The sequence below is a fragment of the Prorops nasuta genome, unplaced genomic scaffold (genome assembly GCF_024137725.1).
Source record: "Prorops nasuta isolate Cenicafe-Biocafe unplaced genomic scaffold, Cenicafe_Pnas_1.2 PNAS00019, whole genome shotgun sequence".
Classification (NCBI taxonomy): domain Eukaryota; kingdom Metazoa; phylum Arthropoda; class Insecta; order Hymenoptera; family Bethylidae; genus Prorops; species Prorops nasuta.
Window position 1 is genome coordinate 4,860,294 of NW_027116816.1, and position 20,546 is coordinate 4,880,839.

General features: G+C 42.5%; 1 protein-coding gene across 1 annotated transcript in view; it reads left to right on the plus strand.

Moving 5' to 3' along the window:
- The first annotated feature begins 1,118 nt into the window (after positions 1–1,118).
- Positions 1,119–20,546, plus strand: part of stet (stem cell tumor) — a 242,801-nt gene continuing 223,373 nt past the window's right edge. Inside the window, exons 1-4 of the mRNA XM_066739208.1 lie at positions 1,119–1,231; positions 3,612–3,854; positions 3,942–3,965; positions 4,068–4,232. Coding sequence (XP_066595305.1) covers positions 3,672–3,854; positions 3,942–3,965; positions 4,068–4,232 — 372 coding nt within the window. The 5' untranslated portion in view covers positions 1,119–1,231; positions 3,612–3,671. The remainder of the gene's footprint in view (positions 1,232–3,611; positions 3,855–3,941; positions 3,966–4,067; positions 4,233–20,546) is intronic.

Here is a 20,546-nt window from a genome sequence, read left to right on the forward strand (position 1 = left end):
AATCCTGCGGTCGTACAGTCAGTCAACAACCTCTCTACAAAAGCAAGAAATGGAAAACCTAAGGAGTTTATTTATTTATTTCTCAATAAGGACAACGAGCAAAAATCAATAAAAATAAAATCTTCCTATATAACTAAAATTAAAACTTTGAGAATCTGTTGAACGATTGATCGAAAGCTTCATCAGAGTTGTATTGATTACCGAGATGCAAAGTGGGGAAGTAGGTTTCCATTATTTATATTTGAATAAGGTCAGCGTGTGGTAAATATAAATAGCGCGTTATCGGCGCATAAAGTGGGTCGGCTTGAGAAATTTTAGCGATTCTAGTATAGAGCAATGCAACAGATATCCTTGTGTGGTGGGATCTGGAGTTGGGGTTGCACGAGGGTGTAGGGAGAAGGAAGAGAATCGGCGGTGGTGGCGGAGACGGGGAAAATGACGGGGTCGACGAAACCGTCGTCAGTCGCGTGACGCGTTTTATACCGTAGACTTCGCTTTATATTGTCTCTGCAGTTTTCAATCATTCGACTTACTTTTCGCGTTTTAACGCCTGATTAGCCATCAGGTTTTATTTAACTCGATCATCGTCTGCCGCCTCGGGGGGAGCCCCGTGGTAACCTGTATTATCGATCGGTCTACGGTCTACTGCAGTTAGCACGGCGCCACTACACTTTCCTGCCTGTTTCTCTTCCTTTGCTTCAAAATATTTCACTTACCCCATCGCACTCTCCCTCCCTCCTTTACTTTGCATTAGACGCATCGAATGTTCGACCAATCGAAATATTTCCGGAACAATTATCATCCTCTCTGAATCTCCAAGGTACCTGAAATTTTACGGTTCTCTCCAACGCGAGGTGGAACGAGTCAATAATTACCGCTGCAAAGTTTAAAATTCTCCCTCTGTATAAATCCGATATCTTTTTTAATTACCCGTACTCTGCATCCGCACGTTATTCTCTGCATAATAGTGTTTTCTCGTACATGTCGGTAACCGAAGACTTCCGTTTCCTGTAATAATACCGGTTTTCGCGCCAAAACCTTACGGGGTCACGTGTGTTTTGACGCCGTTACAACCAAAGTGTACGCTGGTGAACAACATCTATTATCTACTGAGAAATACAAGATACTAGAAGGCTTTACAAAAGTGGATAATAACAGTGGGATTCAACGCAAAAATAATAAACAAACCGGAACAGTTACCGTTTTGCTTCGAAAAACTGTATTTAGTCGAGTGAGTATACTTGTGATTCTTCTTATATATTATTAACTAGACGTGACAATATTCTGATACACGTCGAGTTTCAAGACCCTAGAATTTTAAAACAATTTATTTACATATAACTGTAAATAAACACGGAATAAAATTGGAAAGACTGGAGGAACGTCTGTATATTAGCGTTCAAGGTTATAGACCTTAAAGGGTGATAAAGGTGAACGAACCAGGTGTCTCAAGTTGACGAGAGGGAAGATAGTTGATGCAATGATTTGTGGATCAACGTAAAAACAGTACAGGTATTATAGGATAGACTGGGGCAGGTTTTTTGTTTGAACTATGAACTTTAGGGTAATTTTTGCAAGGTCAGAATTTTCAAGAGACTTCCGAGGGGACTGAGTCCGGTGAATAGGTCCAATGTGCATGGTGAAGTTAGAAACGAGGAAGGAAGAAGAAGAAGAAGGTTGGTTGGGCGATTGAAGCAGGGCTTAGGTGTCGTAGTCATGGTCGTGGTGTATATAGATAGGGATGCTGAAGGGAGGGAGCTTGATAAACAGAGATCGAGTGCTAGGAAGAGGAGGAGGAGGGGGGGGAGGGTGGATGCAGACTGCAGGCAGCGTGGCTGTGGCACCCGCAGTAAGCAAGCTCAGTTCCCACTTCCCGGTTGCTTCATTGGATGGCTCATGGCACACAGCCATTGCCAAAGTATTGCCATGGAAACAGCGCCGCGCGCGCCTATTACACCACGCTACTCTGCCGGCATGCCATTGACGTTATGCTACTTTCAAGGCCACTGTTCTATCATGCCTTAAGAACGATCAATATCTTTGCCACCCCGATGATTGCGCGATATACAACAATTCTATCATTCGGATCCAATCTCGCCATCTCTCTTCACCTTTCAACCTTCAACAACCAAATTTCCCCCTGTCAATCTTACCTGCTTCTACGACTCGAAATTCACATATATGTATAAATATACAGGGTGAAACAATTAAGATACACTAGAGCACAGAGGTAAGAGAATGTTTATCTCTGTAACTAAAATAGATAAACATCTTTTTGGATTTTTTGAAAACAAGTTTGTTTTTTTATTTAGAGAGGTCTTATAAAAAATAGTCTTTTTTATCTTTATATAAATGAAGTTTTGTATCGTGACTCTGGGATGTTTTAAGTGTTTCGCTCTATATACAGGGGGTGAGTTTTATGTCTTGGTAGGTAAAAGTATATTGAAAAGTAAACATTTTAGAGAAAAGATTTTCAGATGAAAGGTTTTTTAATCCAAAGGAGTGATGAAATTATTTTATTAGTTTGACCTTGAGAGGTTATATGAAGGTCGCACGAAGGTCATCTTGATATTTTTAAATCGAAGCCCTCATTTTTTATTACGTATTTGTGTTGTTTATACCACACACACGAGAACATTTCAAAATACCTTTACATAAAAAAAAATTCACCCTGTATACAAGAGTTTTCTAGTTAACTTATACTAAAATGATATATTCACGTAGATTAAATTATTTTAAAAATAAAATTCTTACATCAATTTCTTACGTAGCTCTTAGTTAAAATATTATAAGAAATTGCAAATCCTTATCACTAGAACTTTCAATCAGTCCTCGGATGACTTAATAAACATAACTGACCTATAAAACAAGATCATTAAATAACCTTCCCAATAAGAAGCCTAAGAAAAAAGAATTTTTAATCCTTCTTAACTTTTTAATTAAATACTACATAAAAATAGTATGAGAATTGTAATCTTAAAATTAATGACTAAACGAATTCATTGGCTCGTGACGAATGAACCGAAGACCTTGTATTATACAGCTTCATAAACGATAGTCCGTCTGGCAGGTCTTTGCATCATGTATGAGTAGACGAAAACCTTACGCATACGCCAGACAATTCTCACTTGTACGACTTCCATATACGTTTCTCTTGTAACTCACCGTCAAAACCGGGCTAATGTATCTTATCGATTATATCCACTGAATTCGCCGTTCTCTCTGCAGTGTTCCACAAAGGCGAGTACTTTTGCAAATTGCAGGATACGGGTTTCTGGCGAGAACCTCTCTCGCAAACGAAGCTTCGATCGTGAAACCATTTTCGGAAGCTATAGTTTATCGAGTAAACGAACGATTAGCCGCCAGTCAATATCGACTGCTGCGATGGCTTAAAGTAATTAAATACACTTGTGTGTTGTGGAAATCGATCAGTTGGGTGCATGCTGAGAGTTTGGCTTATCGGATAATGTTGCATATATATATACACATATTATACATATATATACACTGTATTTTAATAGGAAGCTATCCATAGACGAGTTTAATTTGCACTTACCAGCAGGCAGTGCATACCATCGGACGCTTTACAAGGTTAAAATGTTCTGTTTTAGTTAGCGAGCTGGTGGAAAGGATGAGGAGATTCGTACGGTGACCTCGTGGCACGCGCGGTAATGCTTCTAGCAAGCGTCGCCTCGATACCGACAATTGCCGGTGCGGTCCAGGAGGAGGACGATAAATATGCTCGTAGTGAGGCCAATAGCATACACTGCGATGGTTACGTCACTGATCATACCGATCTCGGATCCGAACTTGATTTTGATGAATCCGAGTACAGACGGGAACTCCTCAACGATGTAAGTAGATCAATCTAACTTTGAATGTCAGGAACCATTTTTTATCTTAATTCTTGATACAATTATTCGACTTTCCTATTCTTTTAGAAGTGGCGGATGCTCTTCGATAAGGTAAGACTTTTTTCTTGGAAATTTTCCAACCGGAGAGAGTATTTTTAACGTATGCAGTTTGTTAGCAGTCAACGTGGGACTTGATCTTGCGATTGGTTTTAGTTTGATCCCGAGGGATTCGGCGAGATACCGGTGGAGGATTTTTTGACTGCTTTGAAGAGCCCGGAATGGAGGGCGGAAATTCCAGCGAACAAGAGGGATATTCTTCTTACGAGGGTGAAGGAGCTACGAGTGGGCGCTGTAACGTTTCAGGACTTTGTTAACGTGGTAAGTTTATAGTTTGTAGAATTAGAGTTGTAGAAAAAAATTTATTGATTTACCACTGGCGCACTAAGGAAGAGGCCGAATCTCCTTTAACAAGTTTCTGGTCGATGGTATTGCAGCCAGCTGGCTAGCCGACCGCCGCTTTTATGTTGACTCTCTCTTTTCTCTTTCTTACTTTCTCGACAGAGCAGATCTGTAATGATTCTTTAACGTTTTAATAATGCATTGCGGTGAAAAACGTATATTATTCGCGTAATCGAACGATTTTAAAAGGTGTTTAAAAAAATTTATCAATTATAAAACTATAAGAATAAAACAGAAAGGAATTATAATCTTTCATTAATTTTGTGGTTTAACAAATCGGTGTAAAAATAGTTATAAAAAAATATGATCACGGTGGATATATTGTTAAAGAAGACATTGCAAAAGTTTAAATGATAAATTGTTGATGAATCGATAACAAGAAAATTGTAAAAATGATTAAATCGAGCGAATGGAATATGTTTAAATTAGCAGGTCGCAGGAGAAAAAGTTAAAATATTTTGAGAGGCAGTGCCTAATCCCTTTCTTCGAAACTATTGCAATGGCAACGGGGAACACAGAGGTCAGGGGACGTTCGGTATACACGCAGAAAAGCGCCGAGGATTGGTTTTCACCAAAGTGGAGTTATGAAAGAGCTTTGGCAAAGAACGAGAAGCGGTTTACGGTAGTTAAATAGACTTATTCTGCTCGGTAAACCGGCCTAGCGTTCTCTTATTGTGCATCTATTTGTCAACCTGAAAAATACCGTGTACAAGAAAATTCATCGGTAATGCGAACGACAATGGAGACCACAGCTAGGAAACTTCCAGATAAATATCAGCACAATAATAATCTTGCCGTTTAAAAGCACTGGTAGTAGTAGAGGGGGTCGAAAGAAGGAGGGGGGGGGGGGGTGGAAAAAATGCCGACGAAGTATCTTTGTTCACGCTTATACGCTCGCTGACAAGTTTTTAGGGTCTCCTCGACTGTATTCCAGCTGGATCTCCAAACAGGTAAGTAAGCGGGACTGACGTTGAGTGGCGGAAAATTGTCGAACCGATCGGAATCGCGAATGAAACGACGCGTAACGCGACTCTCCAAGCACGGAATTTCTCCGGCTGGTATACACACACGCTCAACAAGGACTTTATTTCCCATTATTGGCCTCTTCTTTGTGTTGACGTCAGTTTAGTCCGGACAGTGAGCCGCGCGACACGGAAGCCAAGATGAAAGCTCTCCTACAGCATTCATGTCAGTTTCCTATCGCTAATTCCACAGAAGCATTCGCGCTTGGCTGCAGATCCAAGTAGCTCATGCATTTTCCAACTGCTGCTAAGACCCAGGATGTCGACGATTAGCAAATCTGGCTTTGCAAAATTCACCGAGGTACCGTCGTCGGTGGCTGGTGGTTTGCTTTTGGATTTTGACGGTTCACTTAACGCGGTGACAAATTCCCCACTGGTCGAACTAGGTATGCACGTTCTATCGAGGCTTAAACTACAATCTAGATGAGATAAGACCAACCATGTATACGAGTCAGCAGCGTACGTGATTCCGCGTGTTTTTTTGTGAGAAGTTTGTTTTCGTTGAGCCTATAACTGTGCGTATACCCATCGAATGTTTACATTGGACGAAGAAAGGTTCGCGGAAAGAAATGGAATACTGTGTTTTGTACGACAGACTCAAAGTTGTCTTATATATATATATATATATATATATATCTTTTTCGCCTACCCACCGTAGTCTCGACTCGTCAAAGACTAATCCGTTTATGTGGTTTTTCCTGGTTCTTCGCGTGATCCACTTGATCCACTTGAAGATTACCTGCGAATCTCTGGTCTGAAAACTCTTTCACCCTAACGTCAGACTACTTTGCAGTGCTAAGAAATCCATTCAGCGAGCAAAAAGCGTGTAGCATTCGCTGCTGCCAAAGGTGGCTCCATTTTCCTTTGTTTCATTAAGAGGGGATGAGAGGGACTCCCCAGCCAATATTGAAAGAGAGAGAGAGAGGGGGGTGAGGGGGTTAGTGTGGTTATCATAGCGCCATCTATCAAAGGGACGGAGAGTTTTTCGTGGTGCGATTATCATCGAAGCAAATCTGTGAGGTAAAAAGTTTTTGGGATGGCTTGCGAGGTCAGGGTAATAGGATTAATTCCGCAGGTGGTTGAAGAGAGAGATGTAATTATTCAGTGGCGAGGAATTGCGAGTATTCTCTACGGAGGTAGACGTATGATTTACGGTTGGCACGCTTGAACAACGAGGCAGGATTTCTACGCGTTCCAACTTATAACATCTTCGTTATCCGCATACATATATACTTATTTTCTCTGTTCGTGTCCGATTAAAAGCAGTGCCAGTTGCCAGTAATCTCGTTCTTCGTAACCTCCCCCCCCCCCCCCTCCCTTCCTCCTTCGCGCGCGCGCTTACCTTTGCCAGTGGCGCCGGATCGCTAACTCTTGCACCGGCTAAAAAGTCACTGTGCAAAACGTTACTCTACATTCTGCAAATTTTTTTATTCATTGTTACGCTTCTAACCGTAGAAACCGAGCCCTGAAATTATATTCAACGTCAGTTATCCACGACTGGCGGTTACAATTTAAACTTTGTTAGCGGTCTACTGCATCAGACAATAAAGCGTGCATTAAATATTACGCTTAACTTAAAGTTATTCGCAACTTTTCGCTATTGTTCATCTCTTCGTTTTTAGCTTGTTTAAAAATACAACAGAATTTGTTTGTCAAAAGTGGCTCTTTTCAAACTGCAGCATCCTTTGATACTTGAGATCGTAATTAACAGTTTTGCTTTTCAAATTGAAATACGCTAAATTCGTTGGTGCGCGAGAAAAAAGTTGGCGGGGTGTGTATTTCATTTTGAGAAAAATTGAGTGAGAGAAATGGATTTTGATTACCGAGTGAAACGTGGCTCGTCCGGAACGGTTGCACCGCAGGTGGTTGGCACTTTGTATTTATCTCCGCTCCTGTTAATATCGTGGTCGGTGATACATGTTGTCCGGTGAGGAGAGCTGAACGCGTCAGAAGGAGATCCGTGCTAGAGCAGCGATTAGCAATTAGTACGGATGGAAAGTGGTTGCTGGATATTTGCACAGTAGCAAACCACGTTTGTCGGAACAACATGGAGAAGATCATCTTCCTCTCTCTCTCTCTCTCTCTCTCTCTCTCTTCATAACTTCCTCAGCAGCCCCGACGCTTTGGAGAATGCGAACCAAGCGAGCGGAGAGTATCAACGCCACACTCTTGGCATTATTTGGATGCGGAGAAAGAACGCCGGTCCCTCCAAGTAAACCTCGCAGTACCCCTGAAAAAAAGATACATATATAATCACTCGTTAGGCGTGTAATGGCAAAAAATGGGATTCGTGATGTTTGGACAAGGTCCAAGCTCGATTGTTGTTTGCCGAAGGATCGGTTTTTGGGGAGAGATGAAGAAGTCAGACGTAGGATAATCGGTGTGGCGCCCTATTAATCTGAGGGAAGCCGAAGGAGCTCGCCATGTGACGAATAAGCTAGATTCTATTGATGGGCCGGGCTGGAGGGTTTAGGTGGATGTAAGGAAGGAGATTTATGCGGATAAAAGTTTGGAGGTCGTGTATGCTATAGAGGACACCTCTGTATACGTGAATCGTTGCACACATGCGCGTCTTAGCGGGTGTCGGGAAGGCATACCACCGACTTAAGGATCGAGCCTGTGTGTATACGCATGTGTGTACCATCGGTGTGTCCGAAGGTTTGTTTTGTACACGTGTGGGTTTTTCTGGTTGGTGCTTAGGTGGGCTTTGCCGAGATTCGGCAAGGTAGTGATTCTCGCACGATCGCGGTGGTCCACGTCCTTTTTCGTGCCTGGCCTGGCTGTGCGGCTGTGCGCGCGAGCGAGGCAATTTTCCCTCTCCCTCTCGCTCTCCTCTCCTCTCGAGGGAGAGCCGACTGACTTCTTTGCTCTTCCCGGATATCAATTATGTCCCGTGGGCTGCACGTTGCGACGAGGACCACCGGTGTCTCACCTCCACGAAAGGGACCTCGCCTCGTTATCCCTCGCCGTGGGCGTCGAAATCCCTCTGTAAGGTCTCTCAGGAGCTACAAAGTGCAATTTAAGGAAATTCACCTCCCTGCGCCCGGGCTACGCCCGTCCTCCTCGTTACCCCCTACCCCCCTCCACCCCTGTGCACCTCTTTGCCTTTTCGTCATCAGCCGCGCCGCAGTCCCTCGTCTCCCCCCCCCCCCCCCACCCCTCTTATTGTAACCAGCCATCAGGCGCTGTCCGCGGTACCAATAAATCGCCGCTGATGCTACCTCGTCTACCAACGGTCCACTTTTTTGACCATACAAAATACCTCAGCGACACCTTGTACGTCCCCCCCCCCCCCTCGAGACGGTAGCTTTTATCCACTCGTTCCTCACTGAACGACTAATGGAATTTCCACAGTTTCGTTAACAAGATATAGCATGTATCGTGCATGGGGGAGAGGAGGGCCTTACATCGCGGGAATGATGCGAAATATTTGACGTACGATCCGTGGGTTTGTTCGTATTGGTATCTTTGCTCTCCTCGGGGTGTCGGCTCACGCGGCTGTCGGCTATGGGAGAAGTTGTAGGCAGTGCGCGCGCGAGGCGGTCCGACCTCCGACCCGATTATGCACGGGCCCGATCCGACAGGACTCGTGACGTGATTCATAATATTAGATTCGAGCCGGGCCGAATAATGTAAACGCCAGGTTGGGCCTTACACGTGCCCGTTCGAACAAGCGCAGGGGCGTCACACTGGCGGCGAATGCAACACCGACGCCGACGGCGACGCCATGCGCGCTCTTTCACACACCCACGCACATCGCGAGAAACCTCCCTCTTCGAATCTTCTCCGGTATAATGTCCCCGGACTATAAAAGTCCCTCGAGTTAGCCCCGGCATTTTTCAAATTTACTCCATTTTATTTTCATCGTACTAGTTTGTTCTCGGTTTGTACCGCCGAAGAAAATCAAGTTTCACCTACCTTCTGCAAAATCACTCTTCGCCATTCCACGAGGAATTATTGAGAGTTTCTGCTAATGGTATTTTATCAGAGGTTCCCACGTAGATGTTTGTTGACTGTCGGAAGCTATTTGAAGAATTTGAAATACTTACTGGAAGCGGAGGATGATGAGGACCGAATAATTAATTTGCTACAAAAGCCCTTTGTCAACGCAATCTTGGAAAGGGCCTTGGTGCGATAGGTCGTTCGGTGTTTCTAAGTTAAAAGTGTTGTCAAAGTTGGCGATACCGGCTGGTGGAGTGATTCATCGGCCGCCGGTGGTTCGGGTCGCTTATCGGCAGACCTGAGAATCGATTAAGTGTTTCAGCCGAGGAGGCTGCATATATTTTCCTAAGCAAACACGGAGGATCCTCTTATCGATCTCTCCCACACACACACACATACACACACACACGCTCGTGCCTGACTTTGCTTGAATATATAAAAATAAACAAATGGAGAGGAAAATAAATTCAACAATTTGAAATTTTTCTCCTTAATTATCAAATTCCCCAGTATAAGGAGAAAGTCATCAATGACAATAAAAGTTTTTGATCGAAGGAGTTGGTAGCTTTGCTTTTTATAAATTTATTAAGGAACAGTGACTAATTATCCATCAGAAACTAAGGTACGGGGCTTAAGTTGGGTTGAGACCGAGACCTGGGTAGAAATAACGACAAGGTTCTCCTATTAGAGGCAATTGACTGCGAGGGACCCACTAAAAGCATTTCTAAATACAGAGAGCGTTATCTATGTGGATCAGTGCTTGATTCCTGAGCATGGCTTTGGTCCCGCGTGGGGGTGGTCGATCTACCTTCCCCTTCCCCCTCCCTCTCTTTCACTCTGGGAAAGGGGAATTCAGCTCGCGTGCGCATCTCGTTCTGGGTACAGAGTCGAGCGGCTGCTAAGAAATTAAACGAGTCGAGTGGACACATCGTCGTCGTCGTCGTCGTCGTCGTGGCTCCACCTCTTCCCTATCGGCGTCTACATCTCGCTCGACCAGACCGATTCGTCGCTCGAACCCCGTTCTAAACGGCTTCTAATTAGGGAACAGTGGAAACAAAACATGCCCAATCTCCGAACACTTACGATAAGCTCGCATACCTTTAACCGAACAACCTCCGATCTTGCCAGGAACTCACTCCTTCACCATTTCGCCAGATAAAACCCTCAAAGCTCCTTTTATTTCGGTAGATAAACTCCTAAAATTTTATCAAACCCGTTTAGTTCGAGCGATTATAGCTGTGAATCTTCTCTCGTTTCTCAAATCGCCGCTGATTCAGTGAGAACGAGCCAAGTTGCCTATCGAGAAATTCAAGTTTCTCTTATATTTTCATAGATAAATTTACCGAATCTTATCGGACCCGTTAACACTGGTCGATTTTTTTATTTAGCGATTTGACATAACGCCTTTGTGTCCGTTCTTGACGTTTCACTGCTCGTTAAAGGATAACCGGGGATAAGATTCACCTTTCTACATTGACTCTGGGAGAAATTATTGGACAGCCTGATGGATTTTCGTACTCTTATCAACTTTCTTCAATGTTTTCGGCTGATGTTCGCATGTTGGTGAGGTTTTTTCTTGGAAGGGACTTCTTTGGGGATACATGGATAATTCCTCGACGATGAGAACGACGACGACGAGCGAGAGTCGTTGACGTCCGACTATCTCGGTCCCGCGATCTTCCAACACGATCCTTGCCGAACTACATCGTGCGGAGTAGACAGGTCGCTCGCTTAATTACTTTTGGATATATCGTTCGCTGTCCTTTTGCTCCTAACTTGCCGAAGATCGCTATTCCGTGTCTGTCGATTCGTCTTGGCTCGTGACCTGCATTCCAATCTAAAAAAAAACAACCTTTAAAATCGAATTTAATCCTAATTACTGCTACATTATTACGTGCTACGAAGTAAATTGTTTAATTAGATTACAGTTTATTGTTCTGAAGTTTTATGCACGGAAAGAGGCACTCCTACTCTGATGAGAGTCGCCATCTATCGTGGGGATGACAAGACGATGTCTACTGCACAGTGTCGCCAGCTGACGTCGCTCAGCAAACGTCGTTGAGCAGTCAGGTCCCCCCGACCTACTTTACGTCTCCCTCCCCGAAACCGCGCATCTCTTAACCTCCCATACTCCCGCTGCGCACGACTCCACAGGTGTTCCAGCCAAGGAGTACTTGTACGCTTTTTCGTACTGCAGTACTATAAATGTTAACCATAAACTACCATTACCTATTTGCCAAACTCGTTCTCTCTACACTCTACAAATTAACTTATCGATTTTCCTAATCCCGAACGTGCTACGCCGCATTCACAGAATTGTTAACCTTTTCGAAGAATTCATTTATATGGCTCTCTGCCAAATCCATCTCCTTTAATTTGAAGAGCGGTTTCCCAGTGTTAATATCAGGTTAGGTGAAGAACTTAGTCGACCTTCCTCTACGGCACGAATGTAACTTGGAGGTTAAAACGAGAAGGGAGAGAGCGAGACTCGTAACACGGCAATGTTTGGTATAGGTTATGTTGCTGAGACGCGCGAAACTTTATATTTTAGGGTGTAGATTGGGTAAGGTCATTGTGAGGAATTCAGTCGCAGTCTCAGGTATACGATAAGAATCAGGATGAATGTAGGAGCCCATTAGGGGCGTACGATGAGACCGGTGCCGATTTTGCACATCTGACAAAATTGAATAAGGTAGAGCGTAGAGCTGGCTGGGTTCACGTGACGAGATCCAGTAAGTGGCCAGGCCATCTGTCGTCGGCGAAGACTGCGACAAAACAAACAGCTTGCCAATTACGCTGGGTGATTTTGGGTCCGTTCGACATAATTTGGACCGCCGTGGTGGACAAAGGCGGCTCGTTTTCCGTGCGCCTACCGTCGGCGTAGTCGTTAAGCTTTGCCGGCTTGGCCGGCCTCCTAGTTCTTCTCTTTTGCTCAAATACAAACACAAACATACACACATTCTTGTCCAACTTCTTCAGCTCACCACACCTTCGCCTACAGTGCTTGGTTTGGTGTCTCTATTTACGCTCACGGCCGGCAGCTACTCTTTTGTTGGACCCGACACAGAACACACGCCTCGGGCGGGATATCCGAAAATCCTTCGAATTTGACGCGTGCCACACAGCCTCTCCTCTCATACCTTTCTTACCCACCGAGGATACCCCCCACGTAAGTCGACACTCTTCTAATTGGTCCACCAAGATGCCATCTATATTCCCCTAAAAATTTCCCCAACTTATCTCTCCCTCCATCGTCATCTCTCGACTCGTGACACAGCTAACTTCTGGGCTGTGAACAATTTTTCCCCAATTTCACTCTTCGCGCTACTATGGCTCCCTCTTTTTTTCCTCAATAGAGTCGCCTTTGTAAATCATTTTCTAAAGCCTGGCTTTTTCTTAGTTTTTCTCACTTTCTCTCTCTATCTCTCAACGGCAGATGAGTCGATGGGTATCCAGTATATGAAGACGATAGTTTTTTTACTAGTAGCTTGGCTCAGTGGTAACATACAAATTCGATACACAATCAACTCTGCAGATGAAGATAATACTCGCGATGCGATTAATTTTCTTTTGTGCGGTTGTGCGTGCTTTTTTCTGAAACTGGTGGAAAGTTAATTTGTCGGAGTTTAATAATACGCCGGGTAGGTTAGATTGGGAAATATCGAACGTGACGAATCGGTGCAAAAAAGCGAGGCAGCAGAAGGGCAGTGTATTTTGGTGGCGCTTGGATTTTGTAGAAAAGCGTATCGGTTATGCCTACTCACGCGTCTCGGCGTATTTTTCTTTTGAGGAAAAATTACCGAATCGATGAGACTCGGTATTCTAGGGTCCCGCCATATTCGCGGACATGAACCTGCTGGCGTAAATAACTGAATTTTCGAGTGGCGACCATCGTAAACTTGTATCCTACCTCCATATTTGGACCACAATACCAATCTGTCGGACTGAAGGAATTCCACGACGTGGGTGTAATATTGTAAAATGAACAAACAAAACACAGAATTATTCCAATATCGCGACATTCTCCGCAAAGAAAAGCTTGTAGCTTCGACGGAGCAATGTTGTTCGTTAAGATATTTTTATAGCGATTTAGTATTATACCTTCGCCACGGAATATAATATAGATGAAGCTTTGCACTGCAATTCGAAACCTTTTCGTAAACATGAAAATGTTTTCTCTGAATGTTAATCCTGAGAGGATTTTAAAAAGGAAGGAGAGTGAATAGGAATGAAAGAACTTTAGGTTTGTCGGAGTGTTATCGTAAATTGTGCTTTAGGGAGATTGCAGTTCTTAGTGGGTGTCTTGGTTGTCAATGTGCAACTTGGGGAAAGATTTAAAGCCTGTGACAGTGTCACAGTAGAGGCACCAGCAATGGACATTGTGCCAGTCCCGGTATTGGGGGTCTCATTGTCCTTCAGCCGGTGGCGCGGTCCCACTATAGACAAGAAGACTAGGCAAGGGCCTTAGGTGCGAAATCAGTTTAACTTATTCCAAATCACGAATCGACCATTATAGCTTTATAGGCGAGTCCGTCTACGTCGTTCAGGACAATCGTATTTGCGGGGGTTTGGTGTGTAAATTTATGTTTTTAGTAGCGGGGCCCCCAAGCGGCTTGGTACCTGCCAGCTTTAGGACCTATCCGATTTTCCATTCACCTGGCACGGACGATTCGTGGCCTAGGCTAATCTATCACTAGCTGCCCTATTACACGAGTACAACCGTAGGAAACACTTTAGGTTTCATTTTTTCGCATCGTGTCGATATACTCACCACGTTCGCCGGTGAAAGTGGGGAATTCCATTCTTATACTCTTTTCAAATCTTGCAACATAATATTTTTACTATTATTCGTACTACACGTGACACGAGCAAAACTTTATTTGTCATCCTTGCAATAATCTGTGTTACTGATAACGTGTGAATAACTGACAGACTAGTTATAAGTATTCTCATTAGGCTTGTCATGCCGCCGTCCTCTTTTTCCTGATTTATGTGGATTCTAAGAAAATTTAGTTTATACGTTTGTAATATTATAAAATATTTAATAAATTATACATTTTTTGTTATTAAATTCTTTTTAATATAATATTAATCTTTATTTAAATATACCTAAAACGTCCAGAATTTTGTATGTCAACTCTGACTCTGATAGATATTCTTTATTACTTTAAGAATCTTTAGAAAACTATTGAATACGCGATCACTTGTGTAAAGCAATATTAAGTAATTAGACTTATTAGTAAATTTGAACGTTCTATTCAAAATAACTCAGGAAGTCAGGTAAGATGGGAAAAAATTTTTTTTTGGGGATATTAAGTATTTTATTTAATATTTAAACACAGTTTTTTACATTTAATTTTATTTGCTTCTGTGACGTTCTAGTTTACAGGAATTTTGGTGCTTTTAAAAAGATACTGTGCAAAGATTTTCAGAGACTCTGCAATATAGGAACCACTGAAGAGTAAGTGTATACACTTGTCCTTTTGAATTTCTCTCGTCATCAGTTACTTATTCGTCACTTTCAACTAATATTTTTTTCTTTAGCGATAATGGATCTAGAACGGAATCGGTAGGAGGGAAAAAACATATACTAGTCCGGGAAAAAAGGAGCAGACGGAGGAGGAGGCTGCGAGTCGCTTTGTTTTCTGCGCGTTTTATTCTCTTGTCTCTTCGTCTCGTGTTTTTATTGGTCGATGAGTCGTAGACCGAAGATAAAGCGGACCGAGTCGAGTCGGAATGAAACGAGGCAGGAACGTCACTTATCCTTCGGTTTCTCTTGTTCGCCGCCAATTCCCCACCTCCCCCTTCGAGCCTCATTCCCTTCCCTCTCCCTCTTTTATCCTCTTACTTTCCCACACACCAAAAGCTGTTACCTCTTTCTCGTTAGATTTTTCTCATAAATACTCACTTCGCTCTCTCATTCTTTCTCTACCTCTTTCCTCTCTGGCCAGAGCTCACTTATTTTTCTGATATAGGAATTCCTATGGAATTTTCCTTAAACACTCGCAACTTCCATTTTCCCTCCTTTGATCTCCTCGACTGACCCAACTCGTACGAATTTCCATAAGCAAATTCTATTTCTAACTTTTGCACTGTGTCGAATTCAACGAGTTCCTTATATATACACATACATTTAGGAAGTAAATCACTCTCGAGCATTCTGGCACTTGTTTAATTTTTCTTACGAGAGTAATAGTCTTTTTTTTTTTTTGTAAAAGCTCGAGTCGACGGGCTTGTTGTTTTTTCGTCGGAGAGTGGAGTCTGTAATTTTTTCCTCGGCAATCGTAAAATTGGACGGGATAGATTGGAATGGAGTTAAAGAGGAAAGTGAGAGGAGAGCACCCGAAGGCAGGGGGAAGGTAGAGGTGGCGTAGCAGGTGGATGGAAGAAGGAAGAAGTGAAGCGACGAGGAAATCGTGAGAATTGCCAGAATGCCGTGCGTGCTCGTTGTCCGCTCCCGAGGATTACTCGGGTCGAGAGAGAGAGAGAGAGAGAGAGAGAGAGAGAGAGAGCCGAGCCTGCGGGGATTCTGCAATCCATATACGCGCTGCGCTAAGTGTAAACTGTGTAGGTACATCCACCGCCCACCTTGCTCTCTCTCTCTCTCTCTTACTCCCCCCCCCCCCACCACCCCACCCATATCCCTACATCGTTACTCTCTTCTTACCACCTTGCTAACCAGCTACTTCAATTTACGTCCTCGCGCTACCACCTCTCATCGCTCATCCCCTATCACCAAACTCTCCTCAATTTTTACCAACGAAAACCCCCCATTACTCCAATGAAATACGCCGAATCACCTCAACTAAAATTCACTGTCTCGACCCCCTCCCTAATATCGCATCCAACAGAGATAAATCAAGAAATCCTCCACTCGAGACACTTTTATCACTCAGGAAAGCAGCGAATGAATTGTGTGAACGATGCAGATATCGTCGTCTGGTGTGCGTCAGCGTTTCTAAAAGTTAAACGATCATCGGCCATAGATGGCTGAGTTTAACGGCATTGAAAAGTTGTAAAATCGACAATTGCGAGCCGACAATAAATTTCCTTTAATTGTTATGCCGGCGATAATTACTCGCTTTCGGAAATTTGATTGATTCCTACTCGATTTATTTTAATCGTTCCTCTTTGAAAATCTTCTTTTTACAATGTTCGATTGAAACGCGAATGGCGAGAGATCCGAGAGGTTGTCGACGTACGGATTGTTCCGTCGGTGAATAAAGTTCTCTCTGGCCATGTGCTCCTCCTGGCAGGACACGCGTTTCTAACCAACACAACACACCTGCTTGCGGCATTTGCACCAAAGCAACCGATTTACTCCGGTTGTTTCGCTCGCAATTCTCTCTTTGCCTGATCACGCCACCTGCTCGGATTAACCTCTAAAGTTAAACGTTTATCACGATCTACCAAATTTATACTGTATCAGATTTATATCAATATACTAAGTAAAATGTATAACATATCAGAATCTTCATTTTTTTATTACCTCGAATATTCATCGTATTTTAATTCAAATTTATTTTGGCGAAAATAGATATATCGAATATTATTTTTGCCACAAATTTTCGTAATTCATTAGAAAATCTCACGATGCGCGTAGTATTTTTTATATACATATTACAGAGTGGAATACTTAAATAGAAACTATTAATATCGTGAGGTTTATAGCACGGCATTATCGTGCAGATGCAGAAAAATAAACTAGTAAAATAAAAAACTGTATACTTTGTTGCAGCTTCAATGCCGCTGGAGATTGCGCGTAACTTGGGAGAATCAGGGGTTTTCGTAAATTTCGTCTTGTAAGTTCAGGAAAAGAAAAGTTTCGTAAGTTTCCGACAAACTGCAGTTTTACGCATCCGAAATATATGAATATATATCATATACATATATATATATATATATATGACGGTAGATTTGAAAATGTTGCAATGGGAGTCACCGATAAAGCAAATAAATTGAATTCTATTTACTCGAGTTCTCGCATATGGAACTGAGCAGGATTGGATAAGAATAATAGCTATGCGGAGAGAAAATTTAACGCATTTGTTATTAGTGTGCAATAGAATTAATAGTTACTTTAAATTATGTATAATATAATTATAACATAATAGTAATATTTTATTAACAACAAACAAGGTATCAAGCTTTCTCCCTAGAGGAGCTTTTATATATAAACACTTGTAATAATACAGTAAATATGATATATATTGAATTGTGGAATAGAACTAGTGTAACGAGTTTAAAATTTGCTTTTGTAATTGGACAAAAATGATTGTTTCGTGGAAATAGTTTTTTCCACGTTAATACGAGTATGGTTCGAAACAGAGGAAATCCTGGTAAGCGTCGCGCGTGCTTCCACGAAGGAAGAAAATAGGAGGCGAGTGGGTGTTGTTGTTTTTGAAGCTGAGGCAATTTTGCCGACTTTTGCAAAGTACGGGTTTGTTTATTCCACGAATAACTTGGGAATAAAGGGAGGGTGCGGGGGAAATTCGAAGGTGGAGGTAGAACGATCGTTTCCTTTTCGAGCCGCTCGTGCACCCTTCGATGAAATTGGCAGCTCGCTCCGAACCCTTTTGTCGAGGACGCGTGGTAAACAGCTGCGAGTGCCATTTCAATAACGACTAGCGGCTAGATAGGATTTTACTGCTGATTCGTTTCACTCCCACCTCTGTAACAACTATTTTGCTTCACCCGATTCCACGAATCCTTTGAATGAAATTCACGATTCATCTTGAACGTGGCCAAAATCAATTTTCCTCGTTTCTCCCATCCATATTTTCCTCACCGCCAAAACTCATTTTTCCCTCACCCTAATTTTTTAACAAAACTAAAACAATAGCAAGCACGCGTCCTAACGAGTGCCTGATTTCCAAAACCGTTTCCAGGATATTTGATCTCAACAACCCATTATAACCGCAATCCTATCACACTATTGTTATAATTGTAAGATAATACGGTTTTGAATAATTTTGCAAGATTTGCTTGATTTTTAACCACGAGTATTATCGCAATTTTTCCTATGATTTTTGAATAATAAAATAGTGGGGAGGGAGGGAGAATTTTATATGTTAATGCGAGTTATTAGTAGCTTTGTGTAGCGAGTACGTACCACGTCCAATGGAGCGATATATCCTGCGATATGAAGCTTTTGTTTCGCGTTCAATGGCCGTGAGGTATTTTAGATTTTTTTGCGTTTTCGACGAATCCTGGACTCTGTACGCGGGCAATTTTTGCCACGACGCGAAGCGGCGGAAAGGGCAGGAAAAACGCTGAAAACTGATGAAAGGGAGCATTGTGAGTGGTTGTGTATGGTGCCTGGTGCCCCTGGCATCACGAGGGGCACCGGGGAATCCCATCTGTCGGCACTTTTGTACCGACATTGTGCGCCTGTTTATATCGAGAGCGCAGCTTTATTGCAGTATCGGCATATTGGCCGAGGCTCAGCCAGAGCCTCCGTCGCCGATTTTCCCGTTTTTCTCTGCAGAAACAGAGCCCCGCGCTTTTCCGCGCTCTGCACTCCGCGCGATATTCGACAACATTGGTAAACAAAACTCTATAGCCTCCACTGTTTAAAATGTCTCGGAGTTTAGATTCAAAATAATGTGCGTATTTGAGTAACTATGAAAATTGTCCAATTGTTTTGTAAACTTTTTTCAACGTAAATGGTAAAACGTTTCAAAAAGGTCCCATGGAAAAATTTATTATCTTTTTTAGTTATGGAGAGATACATGTTTTTTTGCATCTATATAAATAAGCTCTATTTCTCAACTGGACCCTGTACAGTTTTCTTTTCTCTCAATCGGTCCATCTCGTCGCTTAAATAATGACCTCAATTTTCACTCTTTTAAATGCTAATTCGTTTCGCGCTTGCATGTTTATGTCAAGCACTCAACTTTCTTACAGCAACGACATTTAGTCAAAACTATGAGCATTCTCCTTGACTGATTTTCTTAATTTTTTTTTAAGAAATAGAACTCCCCACAATATTCAACTTTATTCAACTTCACGAAGTTTACCAACTACGGTAAACAAACTACAAATTGAGTTCATCGGATAAAAAGTGTCCCAGAGAGCATAGATATAAGAAAATAAGTGTATATCTACACACAGCTAGTAAAATTATCAAATTTTTTGATAAAACTTTTCTGAATATAAATGTATAGTAAAACGTTTCGAAAAGTGCCACAATGGAAAATGAAGAATATCTCTTATACTAACGGAGAGATACGCGTCTTCCTTGCTCGATCAGCCGCTCGTCACTCGTATATACAATTGCATGGCTAAATTTCACAATTTCTCCATAGAAGAGCAAAGCCCCGCACTCTCCGCACTCTCTGCACTCTGTGTGCACTCTGCACGAAATTCGACACGTGGAGCTTCGCCAACTACCATAAGCAGACTATAGTTTCCCTCGCTCATTTAGTCTCTCATCCCGCTTGAAAATTGCCTTAATTTTGCACTGCTCTTCTCACATTCGTTGTATTATCACGAGAAGAACGTTTGTTTTAGGGTGCTTGTATGAAGAAACATTTTTGCTGGCGTCTATACGAAGCTAGGAAAGAGAATCGCGTTATACGGAGCGTAATTCGTGCAAAGTTTTAATGACCTGTTGAAATGATTTATGATATGTTTATACGCAGGAATATATTTCTGCCGCTGAAGTTGAGCTACTTGAAAAATGAAATAGGACGTATTGTGCGAACAATGAATATAGTAAAAGTAGTTAATGTAGCATAGAGTTGGTAGAATTTATATTTGGTAGAGATGGTAATAACTGCAGGTGCATGGGGAAGTGGAGAGTTTCGCGAGAGGAAAACCGATGATGAGGAAGCAGAACTGCTGATAAGAATGGTATGCCGAGGGGTAACGAAGCGGGTTTGCCAGGACTGGCTATATGCTAGACACTGGTTTCCGCCACTGATCCGACTGAGATTAATGTCCTTTATGAATTTCTGGCCAGTTCAGCGCCGTCACTCGACTGGCAGACCGTTATTGGATATTTCACTGGAACGCGTCCAACGGACGACGACTCTCCCTGCCCGTCGATAAAGCGATTCGCTACATGGACCTCGTCTGATTATAGCTCCCAAATCGCCAACTCGGACTCTTCGCGAACCTCATGAAACTTCATAGACCCACTAGAAACATACTACTCGTACAAAACGAACTATTGCTAATAATAATACTGATCTTAATATCAAATCTCGGTGTATAACAAACCAGCAATTCCTTTTATAAAAAATATCAAAATTTCAAGGACAGTTAA